Source organism: Schistocerca gregaria, chromosome 4 (assembly GCF_023897955.1).
Source record: "Schistocerca gregaria isolate iqSchGreg1 chromosome 4, iqSchGreg1.2, whole genome shotgun sequence".
In the NCBI taxonomy this organism is placed as follows: Eukaryota; Metazoa; Arthropoda; class Insecta; order Orthoptera; family Acrididae; genus Schistocerca; species Schistocerca gregaria.
The window spans coordinates 458,182,195-458,208,816 of record NC_064923.1 but is presented as its reverse complement, the minus strand read 5'-3'; the positions used below and the strand labels follow the sequence as shown (position 1 = coordinate 458,208,816).

Below are 26,622 nucleotides of genomic sequence, written 5' to 3'. Positions count from 1 at the left end.
CGTATGTCGTCATATCTTTAATACCTAGAACTCAAGCTTAAGATCTCGCTTCCGCTGTCTGTATTCTGTCGTCATCCATGTCTTCTTATTAGCCATTGCCCACTGTCCTACAACAGCTCGTTACAGTCAGTAGTTTGTTAAATTACTTTGTTGGTACGTTACATACTTGCTTTTACTTGTTGTGCAGTCCTTGAGAATGGCAGCCAGCGTTTTTCAGTGTTTTTGCAGCTTGACATAATGGTTTCCTTTCATATCGTTGGACAGCCTGTGTCAGGAGGAATGTTTCAAAATGACAAGTATGCTCTCTGCTACAAGAGCGACTACACACTTCCGCCAGCTTACACAAGAACGAGGCTGGACGCCTATGACGTAACGCCACTGCTCTCGGGTGTTGATTCTAAACTTGCAACTCATTAAACCGGTTCGCAGTGAGACCTTTGCCAAGATCTCTCCAACAGCACTGTGCTTAGCCGTTTCTTCGCCAAACTATCTTCAGTGACTATTCTTTAGAATATATCTTCGGGTTGTTATAAAAATTGCCGGCCGAAGTGGCCGAGCGGTTCTAGGCGCTACAGACTGGAACCGCGCGACTGCTACGGTCGCAGATTCGAATCCTGCCTCGGGCATGGATGTGTGTGATATCCTTAGGTTAGTTAGGTTTAAGTAGTTCTAAGTTCTAGAGGACTGATGACCTCACATGTTAAGTCCCATAGTGCTCAGAGCCATTTGAACCATTTTTTATAAAAATTATTGATAAACAATCCTTTCTGAGCCATTTCGAGAACACTGAACACTATAAAATCTCAAATATGCATGAAATGCCCACTAGCAATTACACACCGCACTGCATTAGAGTATTACGTAATATGAGTCGCTTTTGCTGGAAAATTTTGAGTTTCAAGTTTCTAATGTTCAGTGGTGACACACCATGTTGGAACTTTGACTACAGGTAGCAAGAAGACAACTAGGACATTGTCAAAGGTGAATAGTTCCTAAAACTGAATTGCAGCCGCTTCGAGAACGCTAGCGACTTCCGTAAAGATTCAAGCTACTGAAGAAATGAGTATTTTAATTTAGTGATGTGAGTGAATCTTTATTGTGAAACAAGCACTGACGCAGAGGTCCACACCCGAGGTCAAACAATATTTTCAAATTAGTTTGTTATTCACCGAAATACGTAGCGACACAGTTTTCATTAGTGATACTGCGCAATGTCCAGGAAACAGGGGATGTTTCTGCTTTATAAGTCTCTCAGATACAGGTGTTAGATAAAAACATGGAAACACCATAAACTCAACACATTACCATGCCTAGCGCGGTTAAGGAAAATCGTTGACATTCAAAACAGATTCCACGCGTCTCAGAATGGATAAATACAGATCCTATATGGTTTTCAAGGTAATCTTACAGCATTCTTCCTGTAAAACAGTGGCAAGTTCAGGGAACGAGGTTGTTAGGGATCACATACACTTCTCTCCAAAGTAGCAGGGGTAAATCCGATAGTTCATCCTCGTGCTAACAAGACCAGCCCTGGACGGTACGAGCTGTGTGAACAGGAGCTTGTACCATGAGATGGGCCTGATCAGCCAAAATGGTCAAAAATGTTCAAATGTGTGTGAATCCTAAGGGACCAAACTGCTGAGGTCATGGGTCTCTAGACTTACACACTACTTAAACGAACTTATGCTAAGAACAACACACACACCCATGCCCGATGGAGGACACGAACCTCCAGAGGGAGGAGCCGCGCAATCCGTGACACGGCGCCTCAAACCGCACAGCTACTTCGCGCGGCGAGATGGTCACATTATCATTGGCAGTAATGTGACTTTGCGGAGTAACCACAGGGCCCATCGGTTACCACGACATGGCTGCCCAAATCACCACCGAACCCTCGCCATGTTTCACTCTTCGGACTTAAACTCGGCTACAAATTGGAAACAGTGTGAAACAGGATTCATCCGACTTTCTTCCATTGCTCCACAGTCCAGGTTTTATGGCTTCGACGCCAAGTTTGCCTGTTACGGGCATTTGGATCACTGATGAGCTCGCCGTGTAATTACCTGCCCAGGGAGCTCCCTTCGTGCTGTTTTGGTGCTGATAGGATTCGCTAGTGCGATATTAAGCTCTGCAGTGACGTTTGCAGCTGTCGTCTTCTTATTTTTGTCACAATCCTTCTCAATGACCACTCAACACGCGCTTTCGTCCGTGTCGTGATTTCGCGGGTGATGTTTTTCTGCTTCCCCTGTGTGCAGCATAAATCTTCGATAGAGTGCCTCTCGAAACATCAAACATTTCACCTATCTTGGTTACTGGATGACACACCATACGAGCAACAATACTTAGCCCGCGCACTGCGTCACCTAACTTCGACGTAGTGCAGTCACAACTACACAGAACACTGTTCTGACGATGACGGGCACTTGCAACGTTTTGAGGACATTGCACAGGTGCCGTTCGTGTTAAAATCCTGCAGCACAACCTGTAGGCTTGGCCAGCATCTGCATTATGTTCAAGCAAGCGTTGCCGGCGTTGTTTGCATACTTTTGTCCAACTCTTGTGTTACATACATGTGTTCCAAACTGTTGTGTTTGTAAACACTTTGGTCTTTTCAGTTCAGAAGTGAGCAAAAAGCCTAAACAATATTTTTCATAATAGTAACAACTATTTTATGCTATATCACTTACGCAAACATTATCAGTTGTTTGCAGTTATTGGTCTTCAATAGAGAAATAATAAAAAGTCAGAAGACTGATTTTAAATAGCTCTCCACGGTTATCTCCCACGTGCAAGGCTCTTCGTCTCTGAATTACTGCAACCTACATCTATTTGCAGCTGCCTGTCAACATTCAGTCTCCCTCTACAATTTTCCCCCGCCATCTTTCTCTCCATTAGCAAAGCAACTATTCTTTGATATTTCAGGGTTTGTCGTATCAATTGATCCCTGCTTTTTGTCAAGACATTCCGTATAGCTCTTTCTTCTTTGTCAATCAATTATCCATTCTACACATCTAATCATCACAATTCTTCTCTATCGGCACATTTTAAAATCTCCGATCCTCTTCTTGTCTGCACTGTTTATAGACCACGTTTTCCTTCCATATAACGCTAATTCTTTAATTTACATTCCTTATTAACTCATATCTGTTTTTCAGAAAACCTTTTCTTACTATTGTCTGTCTATGATGAAGTAAAACTAATTTGTGGAGGAAACGCACAGTGAGAAGTTTATTACACTGCCATGACTCTTTATCTAATTAGAATATCGAAGTTTAATAATAAGTATCCTGCTTTCACCCTGGTGCAAGTAATTTGTCAGTTATTCTTGTTAACTCTCAAATAATATTTGTTATAATGCGTACGTTTCTCACGTCCGTTGTCTGTATTAAGAGGCATAGTTGGCAGGAGAAAGTTAGTAAAAATCTAACGATTGTCAGTGGTAAAGACGAAAAACCGGGTAAAAAAACGTAGAAGCTGTAACGAATAAGATACGCCGCAAGAATACAACTGCTGATGTATCACTTCCCCAGTATGAACATCTGAACTAGATCACAGTAAGTCGATGTAGTGCATACAGATATATCTTTTGCCTACCAGGCCTGAAATTCGGCAAATGATTGAGCCACATGTTTTCTGAGGTCCGATCACATCGTTGATCGATGTGGAAGGGATACTTTAATTTTATTGATGGGAAATCGAGGAGGTAACGTCAGCAGGAGGGAAAGGTGACTAGGAAATTAATAACTACAAAGCTTATGCAATACTAAGAGTTTATTCGAAATGAAATACTCTCTGTCCTACACTGAGGTGTCTTGAGATGAAATGCCAAGTCTAAAAGTAGAGACGATCACAGTCTATGACTTTTCTGCCAACTCAGAGCAAAATTCTAAGGCTATCTGCTCAATAGATTGTAGCAGGTAAACATTTAAGTTCCTGGAAGACGTTGCAATCGGAATAGTCTATGCTTCCCAAATTCTGCGTAAAAAGTGACAATAACTGATCTTAAGACAACTCTGTCCTATGGTTTTGATACCATACTCACAGACTCTGTTTTCCCTGTAGAGGGAAAAGGATTTTCTCGATGGGCAGTTGATGACATCTGTGACGTTTTCTCACCTAGTCCCATCTTTTCTGTTTTTCTGAAAAGTGTCGCTTCAATGATTTTAACTATTGTTTATTGTATGATTTATGCTCTGGCTTCCGACCAGTGTAAGTTGTAAATCATAAGCTGTTTTGACAGTTCCCTGTACACAGTGAAAATATATTCCCTTATTTTATGTTTGAGTAGTTGACCTTCAACTGTCATGAGAGAGAATACATATACCTGTTGTAATAGGATTCTATTTGTGTCCTTTATGTTTTGACAGCTGGTTCCCAACAATCGTAACATGAAACAAGTGGGTCCACTTCTGTAAGCATTTAGTTCTCTGTTTTATGTTTGACAAGTGTTCTTCAAGTGCGAGAACACAGCACAGTCACAGAAAACTATATGAGAGCTCCTCTTATTAATAATACTCTGAGTTTCTTTCGTTTACTGCAGACATTATGGCTGACGCTGCACTTAAACCGCCAGTTTTGCCTCACCCATTCTGCGTTTCAGGCAAGTTTTTAGATTTGGCTTTCTTATTCCTACATACGTCAATGGTGTTTATAGGATAATGAACATTCCACAGGACTTCTCTGTGTATACAGAGCGATGCCTTTTGTAATTTTGATGGTAGTGATGGTTTCAGTTTGGACTTCGCCCAGGTCATTATCAGCCACATAAAAACTGTTACGTAAAACGTACGAAAATTGGGAAGTATTGGTGCAAATCATTATAGAAGCTTCCAAAGCGGTAATCCGTACTCATAATAGAAGGAAGGAAGGAAGATTACACTTAAACGTCCCGTCGACATCGAGGTCATTAGATACGGAGCTCAAATTCGGATTGTCGTAAGGATGGGAAAGGAAATCGGCCGTGCCCTTGCGAAGGAACCATCCTGACTATTTGTCTGCAGCGATTTGGGGAAATAATGGAAAACCTAAATCAGCATGGCCGGACGCAGACTTTAACCGTCCTCCTCCCGAACGCGAGTCCAGTGTGCTAACCACTCTGCCCGTTCTAACAATGGCGATTCAAGTTCTGTGACGTGTGAAAAATAAGTGCAGACATTCGGCGATAGAATGTACTTGGAGCCTGTTCTTCTGCGATAGTCGGCTTAACCATGCTCTCGAAATTTATGAACTTTAGGAGATTAATCGCTTCAAACTTACATTGTTACTGAGCATCCCGGGACTTATTTCAAGTAAATTAGCTATCCGCATGCCCACTTATAACCACTTGTAACCTGCTTGAATCTTCTGAAGAATCCAATACGCTGCAAGAAGTGCTCAAAGGGACAACGTCTACTGGAGATTCACAGTAAACAGGTAGGAGAAAATCCTGCGCATCGTTCATTAAGATAATCCGTGAAAGGACTAGCTTAAGTAGCGCAGTCTCAGGTGACAAGGCATGAACAGTTATTCTGTTTGTCAGTTATATCACGTTCTACGGAATCACCGCTAAACTGGGAAACTTTTATAAGAGTTTAGGACAGCGAGAGAAAATTTCATGATGCACTAGAAAGTAAAACGCTCATTCGGTAGCCGAAAATGTCAAAGGAAATACCGTGGTTCATGTTCACGACAAACTGTAGGAATGGATCCAATACATAGTAGGAAAGTACCAAAGAACCACCTCCAGTCTGAAATATAAACTACAAATTAAACGCCTCATTGATCCGTTGGTGCATTTGATGTTTTTGCATCACTCAAAGAAGGAAAAAGTTAGGGGAAATAGCGCCTCGGACCACAAAATGCGCTTCCAGTCAGCTAGGACCACAATACGCGCTTCTAGTCAGCTACAGGCCACGTTCTGTGTTGTTTGGTCCATTGAGGGCGTGCAGATTTGTCTGCCGCTGTGAGCAATGACCTTCTGCGAGGCACTCTGCTGGAAATGTCCACTGCTTGCAGTTCCCTGTGCAATGCTCTCTCGGAAAGTGGGCTGAGACGGATCTGCATCCGCAGAAAGAGCAGTCCGTGTTGGGTTTTACACGGATTGTCACTCATAAGGTGTAACGCTCTACTGCAGTCCCTGTGCTGCGGTCACCATCTGAGCTACCCAAGCACGACTCACGCACTTCTGACAGTTCGAGTCTCGGTTGGGCACAAAGTTCTAAACTGCCAGGAAGTTTCATATCAGCGCACACTCCGCTGCAGAGTTAAAATCTCATTCTGGAAACATCCCTTAAGGCTGTGGCTAAGCCATGTCTCCGGAATACCCTTTCTTTCAGGAGTGCCAGTTCTGCAAGGTTCGCAGGAGAGCTTCTGTAAAGTTTGGAAGGTAGGAGACGAGGTACTGGCAGAAGTACAGCTGTGACGAGGGGCGTGAGTCGTGCTTGAGTAGCTTAGATGGTAGAGCACTTGCCCGCGAAAGGCAAAGGTTCCGAGTTCGAGTCTCGGTCCGGCACACAGTTTTAATCTGCTAGGAAGTTTGAAAAATTGTATACTTTCCCGATGACATTGCAATCCTGTCAGACACGACAAAGAAATGGGAAGACCAGTTGAACGAAATGGATATTGTCTTGAAAACAGTTAATAAGAAGTAGGACGTTCCGAAAGTAAGTTCCATCATTGTTTCTCAACAGAAACTTTATCGCCGAAAACAAATACACCGTGGCATCATGAACTATTTTTCGACATAGTCGCCACCGACATTCACACATTTCACGTAGCGTGCAATCTGTTTGAACCAACAACTCTGGTAAAACGCGCTGCCCTGCGAGGCAAGGAATTGCACAGCCTGCTCCACCTCAGCACTAGCTGATTGCAAATAGTCTGATGCATCAAAGAATAGTTAATACGGTTATGATGAGAGAATGGGAAGGGGAGATAAATAATGTACAGACAGATCAAGGATCGACTACAATTCGAATCCATATAGAGCACGATAGTTATGCAGAGTTGAATGGGTTTCCACAGGATAGACTAGCATGGAGAACTGTTTCAAACCAGTCGTCGGATCAAAGAATATGACAATAAGCTCACTACTTGCAGCACAGCACATAAGGAAGACAACTGACTCAGTCGTCGAAATATTAAAGTCAGTACGAAAAAATGTATTCAGCTCGCTAGAAAAACCAAAACATACCATTACTGACATGTCATTGCTTATTCCGGCACGCTAAAACAGTCCATGGTGGTTGACTAGTAACAAATGGTTCAAATGGCTCTGAGCACTATGGGACTTAACATCTATGGTCATCAGTCCCCTAGAACTTAGAACTACTTAACCCTAACTAACCTAAGGACATCACACAACACCCAGTCATCACGAGGCAGAGAAAATCCGTGACCCCGCCGTGAATCGAACCCGGGAACCCGGGCGTGGGAAGCGAGATGAATAGTAACATGTGATCGAGACTGTCGGATGACCTCTAGGAATGCCCAACAATAACAGTGGGTGTCATTTTCTTATTATAAGCTTTGTTTTGATATAAAATTGTTCTTTAATCCACAATAAAACTGAACGATAAATCATGGGATTACTTCAAAGCCATGGCTGAGCCACGCACTCTGCTACACGTTAAAACCTCCACCATGTTAATTTAGATAGGAGTTGTAACACCTTACTATATTTTAGAACGAACACTGCAAATTGTCACAGTCTTCCTTCAACTAGAGCGATGCCATTAGCTCCGATCGATGAGACTGAAGGAGAAAAATGGCTGTCGCTATGCAGAAGGATCCACGCCAGTATTCATCCCAAATGGAAACGTAAGTCGTGGAGGAAGGAGGGAATTTTATGATGTATGGCCAGTACTGAAGGGGTTCTGCTATCCCAGAATTAAGTTTTACACAAGACCAAGCGAGACGCCAGAATAAAACTGATACACGCAGTGAAAGCTTCCATCAGCGAAAGATCACTGCTGGCTTTAAATATTGAACGGTAATTGAGAAAACGTTACATTGATGGAAGTGAAAAGTGGGATGGCGAAAAACTAGAAAAAATGGAACTGAAAACATCTGAAATGTGGTACAGCAGAAAAATGTTAAACATTAAGTGGGTAGACAAATTACGAAAGGTAGAAGTACCCGAATCAGTGGGCAAGTGAAGAAGTCTACGAAATCATTTACCAGGGAAGACATAGGATAATGCAATTTGTGCCAAAGAGTTAGGAAAAGTTAACTTGGAAAGGATAGTAGAAATAGGAATACATGTAAGAGTAGACGAAGGTTAGAATATGTAAACTCACTGTCGTGGATGTAGGTTTTGCAGTGACAAAAATAAGAAGAAGAAATAGGGCAAGACGGACAGCTTAACCAAGCCATTCAAAGGAGTGATAATCAAAAGAAAAGAAAATTGATAACCAACGACCACTAGACAATGAGTTACAGTGCCATGTCATGGCGTCACTTTGCTTACAAGTCGCTATTCTTCTTGTATGTAACTTACAGAAAATTTCCGGTTTGTTGCTAATTTAGAAATCTAAGTTGCCAGTAATGTTTTATGAACTATAACAACCTCCAGAACAACAAAATAGAAACTGATCAGTAGCGTCTACTCACTGTTGTTATCTTGTGTCTATCGTGTATCCAAAAGACAAACAGTACTGCTGCGCACGTTCAAGTATTGGGAACAACCGCTGTGAGTGGTCGTCGGTATCGATTGGTTGACCTATTCTGAAAGGAGTGAATACATAAATACATCAAAGAGAGGTCGTCCGTGACGGACATATGAGCAGGACGTAGGGGAAAAAATCTTCCAACAAACAGGACTACACTCTCATATTTACATTTCTACTGATTACAGACCAGTGTTGGGATATTTAGTTAACCGTGTGAAACCTAGCTCTGTTTGTTTGTCTACGATACCTAGAAAGCACTACATACTGGCACCTAAGTTATGCCGAGTTGTTTGAATTCGCAAAGACGTTCGATACAGTCCTGCACTACCACATAATGAAAAGGTACAAGCACACGTAATATGAGACCAGTTACGTGACTGGATTCATGAGTTTCTAGCAAACGAAACATAGTCTGTCATTCTAGACGGAGAGGAACCTCAGACGTAAAAGTAACTTCGAGAGTCCCCAAAGGGAGTCTTTAGAACCATTAGTTTCACGGTATTGTGCTACAAATTCAAATGGTTCAAATGGCTCTGAGCACTATGGGACTTAACATCTGAGGTAATTAGTCCCCTGGAACTTAGAACTACTTAAACCCAACTAACCTAAGGACATCACACACATCCATGTCCGAGGCAGGATTCGAACCTGCGACCGTAGCAGTCGCACGGTTCCGGACTGAAGCGCCTAGAGCTGCAAATTACCTAGTGGTTAACGTCGGATGCTCGATGAGGCTTTTAGCGGATGATGGTGTTACACCCAGAAAAGTCGGAACCCTTAAAAATTTTTGGGAGTATCAGAACGGCCTGGAGACGATCAACGCTTTGAGGAACGATTGGCAGTTGACGCTCAGCATAAACAAATCTAAGGCGTCGTGCATAAATAATCAGAAAGATCCACTGCTAGTATGATTATACGATTTCCTACCGATCACTGGAAGCAGTCAAATACAGAAAATATTTCGGAGTAGGCGTTCGGAATGACGGTGTGGTTTACCATTACAGTTTCGAGAGCCTACGTTCCTTGGAGAGTCAAAACCAATATACAGCTTCCACCTACGTATAGCTCGCGAAAAGACCATGTAGATAACCATTCGCGACTGGAATAGGAGAAGAGGGTGGTGGTACAGAAAGTAGCCTCCGCCACACACCGTAAACTGGCGTGGAAAGTACAGACGTAGATGTAGAACTGGAAGCCAGCCGGCCTTCAAAATGTTTGCACAACTGTACAAATCCAGTAGAAGTACCTGATTTAAATACGACCTCATTGGAGCATTATGTAACGAGATATATACGCGCGCGCCCATACACACACACTCATGCTCATTCACTCACCAATGCACACAAGCGAGCGTGCACACACACACACACACACACACACACACACACACACACACACACGCACACACACGACAACATATTTGAGCACGCGCCCTTTTCTCTCTCTCTCTCTCTCTCTCTCTCTCTCTCTCTCTCTCTCTCTCTTTCGTACACACACACACACACACACACACACACACACATATGCGCGCGCGGACGCGTACACACAGGGGCATGGGCCCGCACATACGCGCTTGGGCGGATTCGCGAACTCACTCGAAAGTATGCACAAGCACCGATTCGCGCACTCACACGAAAGTATGCACGCCCACGCACGCGCACTCCCACACACGCTGCACGCCCTCGCGAGTACTCGTACACACGCACACGAACGCTGTTGCGCGTGTACCAGGACACACACACACACATACACGCGCGCGCGCACACACATAAATGCTCACGCACACGCACGAACGGAAAGAATAGATATATTTACAAGGTTTGACTGTAAAGCAGATACAGGCGATGGCAGAAACACACAGGGAACACGCCACACAGCTAAACCGAAGGGCAACGGCCAGGACGTTACGTAACTGTAAAGGCGGCGGCTTTAGTCTGCTGAGCTGGCGGCGCCTACCGCGGTGCTTCTAATGCGCGACTCATTGCGTGTGGGGGTCCCAGCAGGACGAACGACTGACAGAATTCGGGAAGAAGCTATAACACGATTGGCAAAAGACGCCACAGGAGAAACACAAGAACAGGGGTCGCGCACAGTAACCTGGGACTGACCAGGCCCCCCGCTGCTTGCCTCCCTTTCCAGCACTGCGTTACTCACGAGTCCTCCTCCGACGACAGCGACGCCCTCTGCTTGCTGCTCTTTCTGCTGCTGCTGCTGCTGCTGCTGCGTCATAGCTGCTGGTGCTTCCGCGGCCGGAGGGAAACTGCGGTCCTGCATAAGACGGCAGGTGGCGTCCCGCTGCCCTCGAGACTACGTTCGGTGGCTGCCGCCGCAGCAGCAGCGGTCGCGGGAACCCGGCCGCGCCCCTTCTCTCGCTCCAAGCTGGCCCGACCCGATAGGCCGCTCGTACCAGTTACCCATGCCGAGGTTCGTTACTGACCTTCACGCATGCTCTGACAGCGCGTATGTCCAAAGAACTTGCAGGAGCAACTAAAAACTCATGCCAGTTTTAAAAGAACACAAAACCTCCACCACTGACTATGTTTCATCTACATCTACATCTACATAAATTCTCCGCAATCCACTATATTGTGCGTGGCGGAGGGTACCTCGTACCACAACTAGCATCTTCTCTCCCTGTTCCACTCTCAAACAGAACGAGGGAAAAATTACTACCCATATGCCTCTGTACGAGCCCTAATCTCTCTTATCTTATCTTTGTGGTCTTTCCGCGAAATATAAGTTGGCGGCAGTAAAATAGTACTGCAGTCAGCCTCAAATTCTGGTTCTCTAAATTTCCTCAGCAGCGATTCACGAAAAGAACGCCTCCTTTTCTCCAGAGACTACCACCCGAGTTCCTGAAGGATTTCCGTAACACTCGCGTGATGATCAAACCTACCAGTAACAAATCTAGCAGCTCGCCTCTGAATTGCTTCTATGACCTCCCTCAATCCGACCTGATAGGGATCCCAAACGCTCAAGCAGTACTCAAAAAAGGTCGTATTAGTGGTGGTATTACTAAGTGTTTAACGTCCCGTCGACAACGAGGTCAATAGAGACGGAGCGCAAGCTCGGGTTAGGGAAGGATTGGGAAGGAAATCGGCCGTGCCCTTTCAAAGGAACCTCCCGGCATTTGCCTGAAACGATTTAGAGAAATCACGAAAAACCTAAATCACAATGGCCGGAGACGGGATTGAACCGTCGTCCTCCCGAATGCGAGTCCAGTGTGATAACCACTGCGCCACCTCGCTCGGTAGGTCGTATTAGTGTTTTACAGATGAACCACATCTTAACAAAATTCTACCAATGAACAAGACGATGCCGGCCGGAGTGGCCGTGCGGTTCTGGGCGCTACTGTCTGGAACCGAGCGACCGCTACGGTCGCAGGTTCGAATCCTGCCTCGGGCATGGATGTGTGTGATGTCGTTAGGTTAGTTAGGTTTAAGTAGTTAAGTTCTAGGCGACTGATGACCTCAGAAGTTAAGTCGCATAGTGCTCAGAGCCATTTGAACCATTTTTGAACAAGACGGCTATCCGCCTTCTCCATAACTGTCATTACATGCTTGTCCCACTTCATGTCGCTCTGCAATGTTACGTCCAAATATTTAATAGACGTGACTGTGTCAAGCGCTCCACTACTAATGGAGTATTCAAACATTACGGGATTCTTTTCCCTATTCATCTGCATTAATTTACATTTATCTATATTTAGAGTTAACTGCCATCCTTTACACCAATCACTAATCCTGTCCTAAGCCACCTTGTATCCTCCTACAGTCACTCAACGACGACACCTTCCCGTACACCACAGCATCATCAGCAAACAGCCGCATATTGCTATCCACCCTATCCAAAAGATCATTTATGTAGATAGAAAACAACAGCGCACCTACCACTCTTCCCTGAGGCACTCCAGGTGATACCCTCACCTCCGATGAACACTCACCATCGAGGACAACGTACTGGGTCCTATTACTTAAGAAGTCACTGAAACTCGAAACTTGACGCGGACTTCAATACGAGATGCTTTTGATAGCTTCAGCAAAGAATCTCTGCCTCGAAATCCAACAGAAAATCAAGTACACCAGCGGCAGGACGCAATCAGTACCTTCACTGCGCGATGTTACTGACGATAGTGCCACTGAAGCAGAGTTATTAAAAACGGTTTACCCAAATTCCTTGACCAAGGAATACGAAGTGAATATTTCGGAATACGGACCAAGAATAACTACCAGTATGACTAATTTAGAAGTAGGTATCTTCGCTGTAGTGAAACAGTTTAAATTACTTAACAAAGGCAAGGCCTCCGGTATACTCGTCAGGTTCCTTTCACAGTATGCTGATATAATTGCTGCATACTTAGCAATCATACACAACTGCTAGCTCGTCGAAAGTTTTATGTCTAAAGACTGGAAAGTTGCGCAACTCGCACCAATACCCAAGCAAAGATTTAGGAGCAATACGTTGAATTACTGACTCATATCACTAACGCCAATATGCAGTAGGAATTTGTAACATACGAGTATACTGTATATTGTCACACAAATACATCTACATCTACATAGATATTCTGCAAATCACTTTTAAGTGCCTGGCAGAGGGTTTATCGAACCACCTTCACAATTCTTTGTTATTCTAATCTCGAATAGCACGCGGAAAAAATGAACACCTATATCTTCTTCCCGTACGAGCTCTGATTTCCCTTGTTTTATCGTGGTGATCGTTCCGCCCTATGTACGTCGGTGTCAAGATATTTTCGCATTCGGAGGAGAAAGTTGGAGATTGGAATTTCGTGAGAAGATTCCGTCGCAACGAAAAACGCCTTTCTTTTTATCATTTCCAGCCCAAATCCTGTATCATTTCTGTGACACTCTCTCCCATATTTCGCGATAATACAAAACGTGCTACCTTTCTATGAACTTTTTCGATGTACTCCGTCAGTCCTACCTGGCAAGGATCCCACACCGTGCAGCAGTAGTCTAAAAGAGCGTAGTGTAGGCAGTCTCCTTAGTATGTCTGTTACATTTTCTAAGTGTCCTGCCAATAAAACGCGGTCCTTGGTTAGCCTTCCCCAAGACATTTGCTATATGTGTTCTTTCCAATTTAAGTTGTTCGTAATTCTAATACCTAGGTATTTAGTTGAATTTACGGCTGACTGATTTATCGTGTAACCGAAGTTCAACGAGTTCCTTGTAGCACTCATGTGGATGCCTTCACACTTTTCGTTATGTAGTGTCAATTGCCACTTTTCGCACCATTCAGATATTTTTTCTAAATCGTTTTGAGTTTGTTTTGATCTTGTGATGACTTTATTAGTCGATAAACGACAGGGCCAAAGACGGTGCTCAGATTGTCTCCCAAATCGTGTATATAGATGAGGAACAGGAAAGGGCCTATAGCACTACCTTGGGGAACACCAGAAATCACTTCTGTTTTTCTCGATGACTTTCCGTCAATTACTACGAACTGTGACCGCTCTGACAGGAAATCGCAAATCCAGTCACATAACTGAGACGATATTCCATAAGCACGCAATTTTACCACGAGCCGCTTGTGTGGTACGGTGTCAAAAACATTCCGGAAATCCAGAAATACGGAGTCGATCTGAAACCCCTTGTCAATAGCGCTCAGCACTTCATGTGAACAAAGAGCTAGTTGTGTTTCACAGGAACGATGTTTTCTGTGTTCGAACATAATATATGTTCTAAAATCCTGCTGCATATCGACGTTAACGATATGGGCGTGTAATTTTGGATTACTCCTACTACCTTTCTTGAATATTGGTGTGACCTGTGCAACTTTCCAGTCTTTGGGTAAGGATTTTTGTTGTATATGATTGTTAAGTATGGAGCTAATTCATCAGCAATTCCAAAGGAACCTAATTTGTATACAGTCTGGACCAGAAAACTTGCTTTTATTAAGTGACGTGAATTGCTTCACTGCTCCGAGGATATTTACTTCTACGTTAGTCATGTTGGCAGCTGTTCTCGACTCGGTCGATTCGGATTGCGGAATATTTACTTCATCTTCTTTTGTGAAGGCATTTCGGAAGGCTGTGTTTAGTAAATCTGCTTTGGCAGCAATGTCTTCGATAGTATCTCCATTGTTAGCGCGCAGAGAAGACATTGATTGTTTCTTGCCGCTAACATACTTCACATACGACAAGAATCTATTTGGATTTTCTGCCAGGTTTCGAAACAAAGTTTCGTTGTGGAAACTGTTATAGGCGTCTCGCATTGAACTCCGCGATAAGTTTCGAGCATCTGTAGGAGACTGCCAATATTGGGGATTTTGCGTCTGTTTAAATTTGGCATGCTTGTTCCGTTGTTTCTGCAACAGTGTTCTAACCCGTTTTGTGTACCAAGGAGGAACAGCTCCGTCGTTTGTTAGTTTGTTTGGTTGAAACCTCTCAATTGCTGCCGATACTATTTCTTTGCATTTAAGCCACATCTGGTCTAGACTTATATTATTAATTTGGAATGAGTGGAGATTGTCTCTCAGGAAGGCGTCAAGTGAATTTACATCTGCTTTTTTGAATAGGTATATTTTTCGGTTATTTTTCGAGGATTTGGGGATTACAACATTCAGTCTCGCTACGGCAACTCTGTGTTCACTAATCCCTATGTCGGCTTTGATGCTGGCTATTAACTCGAGATTATTTGTTGCTAAGAGGTCAAATGTGTTTTCACAACCGTTTACTATTCGCGTGGGCTCATGAACTAACTGCTCGAAATAATTTTCAGAGAATGCGTTTAGTGCAATTTCGGATGATATTTTATGCGTACCTCCAGAATTGAACATGTATTTTCGCCAACATATCGAGGGTAAATTAAAGTCACCACCAACTATTATCGTAGGAGTCGGGTACGTGGTTGAAATCAAACTCAAGTTTTCTATGAACCTTTCAGCAACTGTATCATCTGAATTCGGAGGTCGGTAAAAGAATCCAATTATTATTTTATTCCAGTTGCCAACAATGACTTCTGCCCATGCTAACTCACAGGAAGTATCTACTTCAGTTTCGCGACAAGTTAAACTACTTGTAACAGTAACAAACACGCCACCGACAACTGTGTTTAGCCTATCTTTACGGAACACCGTTGGGTTCTTCGCAAAAATTTCGGCTGAGCTTATATCCGGCTTTAGGCAGCTTTCAGTGCCTATAACGATTTGAGCATCAGTGCTTTCTATTAGCGCTTGGAGCTCTGGTACTTTCCCAACACAGCTACGACAATTTACAACTGTTATACCAATGGTTCCTGTATCTATGTTGTTCCTGTGTTCAGCCTGCACCCTTTGTGACTGAAACCCATCTTGTGTTTTCTCGAGACCCTCTAACCTAAAAAACCGCCTAGTCCACGCCACACATCCCCTGCTACTCGTGTAGCCGCCTCCTGCGTATAGTAGACACCTGACCTATTCAGCGGAACCCGAAACCCAACCACCCTTTGGCGCAAGTCGAGGAATCTGCATCCTACACGCTCGCAGAACCGTCTGAGCCTCTGATTCAGACCCTTAACTCGGCTCTGTACCAGAGATACTGTCGACTATGCTGCAAATGGTCAGCTCTGCTTTCATCTTGCAAGCAAGACTGGCAGCCTTTACCACTTCTGTTAGCCGCTCGAAACCAGAGAGAATCTCTTCTGATCCAAAGTGACACACATCATTGGCATCGACGTGAGCAACCACCTGCAGTTGGTTGCACCCTGTACTCCTCATGGCATCCGGGAGGACCCTTTCCACATCTGGAATGACTCCACAAGGTATGCACACGGAGTGCATTATTTGTCACACAAATAAATAACCTTTTATTTTTATTGTGACTGGTAGCGGAAATTTTACTACATCCTAGTTAACAATTTTTTATTTTTTAAATGACGTAGCCTTAATGCAAGAAATATTTTTAGACTTTTTAATGTTTATTTCATCTATATTGGGGAAGAAGACTCACATTAAATAAAACAGCTCAGCGACAATAGGCATCGATCACCCGATACAGAAGAAGTGTCTCTTTCTGCAATGATGCATCGTTTACATTATTAAATAATTATTTTTTTTTACAAACGATAACGTTAATGGTCACTAAGTTCACATATCACTGCGTTTCATAGGCAAAGACCTACCTGTAAATAGAAATTATTTCAATTACGTTTATTTAACGTCGTCAATACATAGATATTCGGCTGGATAAAGGGGTAAAATTCTTTGAATGTAGCTCTGACGCCACACACATTCAAATACCGATTCACTCTAAGCCGAATTTAGCTGTTTGTGGATCCACTCAGTCATGACGATAGAATGACGGATTATTGATTATCCAGCTAACTTATGCACTATTTCTAGACACCTTTCAGACGCAGATAAAAATTTCATAAAAAGGAAAAAGGAGAATTCAACAGTGTTCATGGACGCTATAAGATACAATGAACGAAGTCGGATACAATGGCTAGGGATATCAGACATTTTGCGTGACTTTACGTCGTAAATACACTCCTGGAAATTGAAACAAGAACACCGTGAATTCATTGTCCCAGGAAGGGGAAACTTTATTGACACGTTCCTGGGGTCAGATACATCACATGATCACATTGACAGAACCACAGGCACATAGACACAGGCAACAGAGCATACACTAGTACAGTGTATATCCACCTTTCGCAGCAATGCAGGATGCTATTCTCCCATGGAGACGATCGTAGAGATGCTGGATGTAGTCCTGTGGAACGGCTTGCCATGCCATTTCCACCTGGCGCCTCAGTTGGACCAGCGTTCGTGCTGGACGTGCAGACCGCGTGAGACGACGCTTCATCCAGTCCCAAACATGCTCAATGGGGGACAGATCCGGAAATCTTGCTGGCCATGGTAGTTGCCTTACACCTTCTAGAGCACGTTGGGTGGCGCGGGATACATGCGGACGTGCATTGTTCTGTTGGAACAGCAAGTTCCCTTGCCGGTCTAGGAATGGTAGAACGATGGGTTCGATGACGGTTTGGATGTACCGTGCACTATTCAGTATCCCCTCGACGATCACCAGAGGTGTACGGCCAGTGTAGGAGATCGCTCCCCACACCATGATGCCGGGTGTTGGCCCTGTGTGCCTCGGTCGTATGCAGTCCTGATTGTGGCGCTCACCTGCATGGCGCCAAACACGCATACGACCATCATTGGCACCAAGGCAGAAGCGACTCTCATCGCTGAAGACGACACGTCTCCATTCGTCCCTCCATTCACGCCTGTCGCGACACCACTGGAGGCGGGCTGCTCGATGTTGGGGCGTGAGCGGAAGACGGCCTAACGATGTGCGGGACTATAGCCCAGCTTCATGGAGACGGTTGCGAATGGTCCTCGCGCGATACCCCGGGAGCAATAGTGTCCCTAATTTGCTGGGAAGTGGCGGTGCGGTCCCCTACGGCACTGCGTAGGATCCTACGGTCTTGGCGTGCATCGGTGCGTCGCTGCGGTCCGGTCCCAGGTCGACGGGCACGTGCACCTTCCGCCGACCACTGGCGACAACATCGATGTACTGTGGAGACCTCACGCCCCACGTGTTGAGCAATTCGGCGGTACGTCCACCCGGCCTCCCGCATGCCCACTATACGCCCTCGCTCAAAGTCCGTCAACTGCACATATGGTTCACGTCCACGCTGTCGCGGCATGCTACCAGTGTTAAAGACTGCGATGGAGCTCCGTATGCCACGGCAAACTGGCTGACACTGACGGCGGCGGTGCACAAATGCTGCGCAGCTAGCGCCATTCGACGGCCAACACCGCGGTTCCTGGTGTGTCCGCTGTGCCGTGCGTGTGATCATTGCTTGTAGAGCCCTCTCGCAGTGTCCGGAGCAAGTATGGTGGGTCTGAAACACCGGTGTCAATGTGTTCTTTTTTTCCATTTCCAGGAGTGTACATTATTGAGCGACTATTGCAGTTATTAAATCAAAGACTTTCCTTCTGGTATTTAAATATACAAGCGAGTTTCTTTGGTCACTTCTTTCAAGCCTAGATATTGAATGAAAAACAAGTGGGTATAGGCCACTGAAATTGTTATTATTGCTTGGCTCAAGTGTTAGTCACAGTTTACTTATTTTGTAATTTCTTAACACTTACTGACAAGAGAGAGGAAAAATAATGTTTTAAGCGCAAGTATTGGAAAATTTTATTGTTTATGTTTTGCTTCCATCTCTTCTTCTTCTTCTAGTGCCTATCTGTTTGGTATGTTGGTGATCATCGCAGCTGCACCACTGTTTGCTTGTTGGAGAAAGTTTCTCGCTCGTATGTGAAGTCTAGTTTCCGAGGCAAGATGTTCTTCTTCTCTCTCGTGCTCTTTTAGCTGGTATCTTTCCTTCAAGAATGTTCTGCACCATTTTATACCTGTATACATTTCGCATTACATGGCCGACACTTTGAAGCTTTCCGCATTTTACCGTTTTAGGACTTATTTTACTTTCTTCATTTTGCAGTGAGCATCATAGTTAGTAATTATATCTGTCTACGGCACTCAGCATTCTCCACTACAGCGAGATCTCAAATCCCTCGAGTAGTTGGCCCGTCGTCTTGGTCAAAGTTGAGGTCTCAACCCCATAGAAAAGAATGGGAAATATGTAGCAAGGTGTAAGTTTTAATTTTGTTTCAGTTGAGCGGTAATGGCTCTTGAACGCACTAGCGATTTTACAGAACGTGGATCTGGTATTCTCAACACGTACATTAATTTCTTGCGGGTTATCCCATTCGTTCCTAATGTTAATTCACAGATATGTATACTTGTTTACTATTGATATTTAGATGACAGTTCGGTATGTCATTCTTGACAATGACCATTAATTTTGTTTCACGTAAGTCGATTTTCATCCCCATTACGCTCACATCTTTCACTGATTTGGGATCAAAGATGTTGAAGTAGGTTTCAGTTTACAGCAAATATTACAGAATCTCCATCATAGCGGATATTGTTCACCTTCTTTCAACTCGAGACGATTTCATCTTCGACATTTTCAAGGGCTTCTTTGAAGACATACTCCAGATAAGGATTAGATATCAGTGACGACAGAATAACAGCCCTGTCTCACTCCTCGGCATGTCTTTAATCTGTCAGATTTCTCCTTTTCTACTCTCGTGGCAGCTTATTGAATCCAGTATACATTAATTATAATTCCGAGACCGTTTTTATCCGTTCCACTATTTTTAGCACCTTGGCCATCTCATAAAGTTGTACTCCATCAAAAACATTTTGACAATCAATAAAACACACATAGAAGTCGCAGGTCATGTCTCTACAAATTTTTCTGAAGCCAAGCTGTGTAGGTGCCACTTGTTCTTCAAAAACTTCGTAATTCTTTGATTCTGTGAACGATCTATAGAAATATTTTTAGGAGACAGCTCATCAAACTTATTCTGTATTTTGTAGCTTCATGTTTTTTTATGCAAGATTACAAGCCATGCTTGAGGAATGATAAGCGAATTATAAATTTCATTTAGTAATTCTGTCACTCATTCTATCTGTTCTTCATCAAACTGTTTCAGAAGTTCAAAATGCATTCCCTCTGGTCCTGCTGTTTCTCATTTTTCGTTGCACTTGTTCTGCTATAATATCTAGTCCTGTTTCTCCAGTTACTTCAGGTGGATCTGGCTCACCGTCGTGAAAAAGTTCTTCCATGAAGTTCTTCCAACCATGTATTCTTTAGGTTTTGTAGATGTTCTCTATTAATGTCCATCATGCACATACTGTTCTACCATGGATGATAGAAATCACTGCAGCCACAGGTTAGTTACATTGTGGCTGTGGAATAATAGCTATCATGGAAGCATAACAGGTGGGAGTGATGGTGCAACGGTGGTGGAAAAGAATAAAAGCCAGAGACACAACTTCTGAAAATAATCTAGAGACTTCTTGATATGTTTACAAAGTAGAAAGAGAGGAGTGACGGAGGACACTTCTCACTGAAGACAGAAAGGCCACAAATTCGCCGCGCTTGGGTAAAATTAAAAGTAGTATCTGTAGTAATGGCAGCTGAAATTAGATTTGCCGCGTGCTTCGATACAACGGATAGTAACAAAAAATGTTGATCATGAAAAACATATTTTGTCAAATTATTGTGATGAAAAACTGTACTGTCTAAGGTGAATTTTTTCAATTCATTTTGTATGGGTTGATCACAATATTTCTCAAGAATGCTTGCAGCCAGATAAGCTGAATTCTGTTTGTTTTGACTCTATAATCGTCACAATCATCATTGTTGGGCTTCTCATGCAGAAATGTGTTTATTATGAACGATATTATTCTGTTTTACACTCTATTTTAGAGCATATTTTCAGCTAGTTTCGGTGTAAAGTAATAAAGTCAATGTACACTCTATCCGTTATGAGACCAGTGATGGCGGACCCAGTAGGTAAGATAGAACTAATTATGTCTAATTAAAAGCTGAGATCTATTTTTGGATAACTCGGTTGATATATGTATTACCAGAAATCACAAGGGAAAAGTTTCACACAGCTCCAGAGAACAGCAGATTGCAGCGAACGGACAAGAGAATGTTTTGGTTAGCTCTGAAATACGATCAATCGCTGCTTGATAGCATTTGTGAAAGAAGTATAAGCTAACATTTACAAGAAAAATTAGACTCAGGGTTCCAATAAGCAAGCATTAGTAACATGACTCTAAACTTGGCGACGTGACGAAAGATATAGGTGTTTTACGTGATATTTGAATAAGGATGAGAGGTTAATGATAAATGTGAGAGGGACAGGAATATCCCTGACCCACAATTGGAGACCCAGTTCCAAAAGTTACCAGGTCTATATAGAGCCAACAAAACTAGACAAACTTGTAGATATTGTCGAGGTTACTCAGTGATTTGATCAGGCTTGGCTTACGAAACCTCTGTAGCCAGTTAACAGGAAACAGGTTACCACTGACGTCGGACTGGAGTTACGTGAGAGCTGTGCCGTTTGGTGTTGTTGGGTGGAGGGGTCCAGCAATGCACGACCTACTATGAACAAATGGGAGAGACGTAGTTTACTACTTTCGTGCGCTGATGAGCGGGACCACAATGACACATGGGAAGCTCTTGTATTTTGCTGGTGTCAAAGGGGTGCTAACTCCTTAATTCACACTGACTATGCTAAGAATGATTAAAATATGATACTGAAGTCAGCAATAAAAAGAAATAAAGTCTGGAGACTGAAAAACATAGAAGTGAAAAATATTCGATTATTGTGCTCGGTCTGAAATCTCAGTAGCGTAGGATTACAGTTGAAAAATATAGATGGTTATAAAGTAGTAGCTTGATTTTGCAGCTGCAATTTGTAGAAAAGAGTCATGTGAGCACCTCCCAGTACTCTGAACTGTGAAAATAGATATCTTTTGCACGAAACATCATGTAGAAGCGTGCGGAGTTAAGACCTACAGCATAGGACGACATCATTAATAACAAAATTTTTTGGGTCCACCTTGGAAATTTTCATGTTTATGGAAATACTTGAAACTGCTGCGTTATGTAACTGACAAAAACAGATCAATGGTAATCTATGAGTATTGAAATATTTATTTCGCGAATATGATACAGAAATATTACTTAGCATTTACAACTTAATAGCTTTAGAACTGCAAATCAAGAAGCACATAATACATTATAAACAATTACATTATGAGAAACTCTGAGGTTGTCTAGTTTCAAATAGGTTCATTTGACATGACAATTAATTAGTCACAAAAGACAACAGATCTACTAGAATTTAATCGATGAGAATAAAAACAGATACGATAGGTCATGATTACACAGCAGAAACTACTAGAATACTTTGTAAGACGCTAATGATCAATTAAATATATATCCAGATAAATTTATCGCCGCCCTTGAAAGTTATTTTTCCATGTGAACTATAAACTTGACCAGTGTAATATCTCAGAAGCTACAGTAACTAAAGGGAAGTAGAATTTAATGTAGCAAAAGAAGAAAACAATTGAAAATGCTTAGCATTAGCAAAACTATGCATCTGTCCCCACACTATAAAAAATTATTGCATTAATTGACCATTGGGTCAGTTCTTGGTAGAATGTTTTATACATTACGAATGAAAACACACACTGTCAGTAGTGGGGCAATGTTCGTACGACGACAAGCTGCATTGTTGCCAAATTTATTCAAGATGGCGGCATGTTGACTTGGCAACAGCGCATGACGCCACCCACGATGGCGGATTTTGGCGGGAAAATAGGCCAAGTGTGCTACGACCACTAAACTAACCTTCAGAAAAAATGGCGAGAATTTTGAATTTTGGTGGGAGAATAGACCAATTGGGCTACGTCCACTAACCTAAGCCTCCAGAAATAATAGGCGCGAAATTCAAATTCCAACATGATAATGCATGCCAAACCATACTTGTCTTTATTACTATTCATTATTATTGATTATAATTTATTAACATTGATTATCATTTATTATCATTCATTATCATTTACTATTATATAATATTATTGGCCTACCTCCACGAGAAAATTCACGTGCAAATTCGCATTCCAAAACGATAATGGCTGCAAAACCATGCTTGTCTTTATTATTATTCATTATCATTCATCATTTAATATTATTTATTATCGTTATTTATCATCATTATTTATTATCATTTATTATTTATTATCATTTATTATTATTGGCCTACCTTGCGCCATGTTCAGAATCACTCTCCATAAGCTCTGGAAAACCGTTCTTCTATTGATTATTATTATCATTTACTATTATTTATTAGCATTTATTATGATTTATTATTATTTATTCAAGATGGTCGATTTTTGCGGCAAGACAGCCAATTCCCTTACTTCCATAAAATAAATCTCTCACAAATTCAAATCCAAACACGATAATCTGTCACACCTACGAAAAAAAAGAGACCAATTGGGCCATGTACACTAACCTAAGTCCACCTCATCCTAAAAAATTTCAATTTTTCGTCCTCACTTATTGTTTCACTCCTAAGCTACGAAAATCGCGTCAGTAGTAATAAAGTGCACTTTTACTAACGTAAATCACCTCCTGTGAATTCGTGGGAAAAGGACTGAAGCCTTTATTTCAAACAGTACCGTCAGCACTTGTTCTCCAACAGAGTTAGTACACATCTTAGAGATCGCAGTCCAGTCGCCACGAGGCCTCCAGTCCAACTGAATTAGTTCATATGGTCGCCGCCGACCCGCGCCGGACCGCGCGCCACCGGCAAGCGAGCGGTCGCCTCACGTGACGGCCGTCTGATGCGTCCGCGCCCGCTACCGGTCCAGTGGCCGCTCACGTCACTGCCGACTCGTGTCGCAGGTCCGCGTTGATACAGCGATGTAAACATGTTTTCGTGGACAGTGGAATCCGCCTCCACCGACCAGTTGGCGCCAAAGTTGTTCGCTGGACAGGTTGGAACCTGCCGACTTCATAACGGTAGGTCGGTTGATCCAGCACCTGGTTGACAAAGAATGCCCTGTCGCACCTTTGGCACCAAAGTTTTCTCGAGAGTGAAATCCTCCATGACGTGACAACAGGTTGTCCAGCACATGTGCTCGCCACGACGCCCCTCGCTAAGTCAATTGATCACCCGACTCTCATTATTCAATCCACATTCTGCGCTTACCTAATGCAAGATCGTCGCGAAAACACACGTCCAAACACATGAGCCATCGCGCGCACCTAGCTTAGTACCTCCGGAAGTGAATGTAACAAAGTTCTCATGACTAATTAATTAATTTTATCAATTAATTAACCTCTCTTATGCGGAAAACTGCCACGTCCACCTAGACGTGGCATCAATTTTCGCCACTGCCACGCCCACCTGGACTTGAAATGAAATAGTTAAAGTCCCTACCGACCACCACGTCCCTTTACCGACCCATGTTCGTTGGCTAACATGTACTAATGTGTACTTCCGTTTACTAACGTGCACTAACGTCTACTAACCTACATTAACTTGTATCACATTTTGTCTATACAAATAAGCCAAGCTTGAATTCTGATGGTCAGTTCATGTTTCGCTACCAACACAGGAAAATTGTGGCAAACGAAGCCATTAACCTAAGTCACCTGTAATGACTCAAAATCGTCTGCTTTGTCTCTCTCCAACACCAGGAGTGCGAGACCGCCCACGTCACAGCCTGGACCTTTATACTCGCGTCAGACATACTCCTCTGTAAATATTCTAGCTAAACTATAACCTGAATACTGTTGTTCAATCCACATTGTCTAGGACATGGCCAGAGCACATCCCCAGTACCTAAGCCGAGTACATCGCTCGCCCCACCTGTAGTTAACCGCTGAGACACGGAGATATGCTGCAATCACATCCCTCGCGCTCTCGTAGCTACTTGCCTCAGCAGTTTGATCTAACAAAACCTCCAAGTAGAAAAAATAAGAACCAACTAGAACTCTATCATATTCTGTATAGTCCCACAATTACTTAACGTACATTTTATTTAGGCATCGAGTATATCTATCACTCTCATATAAAAAACACTCGCCCTGATGTACCTGTTGTCATCTTGCACAGTCGGCAGACACGCAAACAGCTACTAATTTCAGTGCACAATATCAAACTGCTCCTAAATAATGTAGTACACATAACTGTAAACACCATCAGTACTCGTAATCTGTCCAAATAACGCATTGCACAATAACTCATCAGGCGCGCGCAATCAACCTGTCCCACACTAAGTCACACGTCCGACAGCTCTCAATTCGCTCAAAGGTCATTGTTCAACCCCTCGAACATGACTAGATGACAGCCGCATTCATACCTAACACCTGAGAATTTCATATCACCTACACGCCGACCATTACTGTCCAAGCCAGGCCGCGCGCGTCGTCTGTCACCGTCCTAACTCAGTGCGGTCCAACACACATGTTAAGGCCGCATTCCGTTGCTAGCCGGCCTATTTGCGACACATCCCCACCTTCACGTCTGTTGTCAGAATAGCCGAGAGCGAGTTCACACACACACACCGCCCGCACACATCCCAGCGCTTCCCTCCCCTCACAATCTAAAACGATCATCTGACAATATAAAAAAAAAATTTAAAAAAAATAAGAGCACAGTCAACCTCTCCGAAACTGTATAATGCCCCCAGAAATAGTTAGCGCTAGCTTTCGTGTTTTCTCTACACATCGTTCAGCTGACCCCATTTCCAGATCTTTGCGCATCTGATATCTCCAATTTAAGTCGGAGAAAGACATATCCATTACCTTCTGCAGCCTGTCTAAATAAACAGAACGATCTCAGTTACTGCAACAGGACCTTGTCTTCACCATTGAAATGCGAGCGCCGCCTGCGGCATGTCCATCTTAACAGCTGTCCACTCAGCCCCAGGACCAGCATGCATGCTCTCCAGCTATTGTCTAACGACATACAGTGCACAAATGGATTCCTGAATAGCGCAGATCTCTATCCTCCCCTGCATCTCCAACACGACATGTAAACAGTGTCCCCCCCAACCAGCGAACCCGACGTCATTCACGCTGCACTGACAATTTCCACTCACAAATCTTAAATACTCTCATATATAAAAGCCTATTCACTCCTTTCAAAACTCACTTAATAATAAAAAATCATTCTTCCTTTCTAAGCATAGATGAGTATGAATTTAGAACAAATAGACAAACATAATTCCAAGAAGAAGTCATACATATGATTAAAAACCGAAAAATGACCTCAATTTAGATTATCCGACATACATGTCCTAATGATACAGTTGTAGATGAGTCGTGTCATCCACTCGCTCACTCCTTCAACACACGCTTTCATAGAACTCTTATGTTAGTGGAGGTAGGCCAATAATAATAAATGATAATAAAGAATAATAAATAATAAATAATAATAAATGATGAATGATTATGAAAAATAATAAACACAAGTATAGTTTTGCAGCCATTATAGTTTTAGAATGTGAATTTGGTGTGATTTTTCTCGTGGAGGTAGGCCAATAATAATAAATAATAATAAATGATAATAATGA

At 43.0% G+C, this 26,622-nt stretch overlaps 1 protein-coding gene across 1 annotated transcript in view; it reads right to left on the bottom strand.

Annotated features, from left to right (window-relative positions):
• Positions 1-11,295, bottom strand: part of LOC126267269 (kynurenine 3-monooxygenase) — a 164,403-nt gene extending 153,108 nt beyond the window's left edge. Inside the window, exon 1 of the mRNA XM_049972335.1 lies at positions 10,803-11,295. Within this exon, the coding sequence (XP_049828292.1) occupies positions 10,803-10,922 (120 nt within the window). The 5' untranslated portion in view covers positions 10,923-11,295. The remainder of the gene's footprint in view (positions 1-10,802) is intronic.
• Between the last annotated feature and the right edge of the window lie 15,327 nt (positions 11,296-26,622).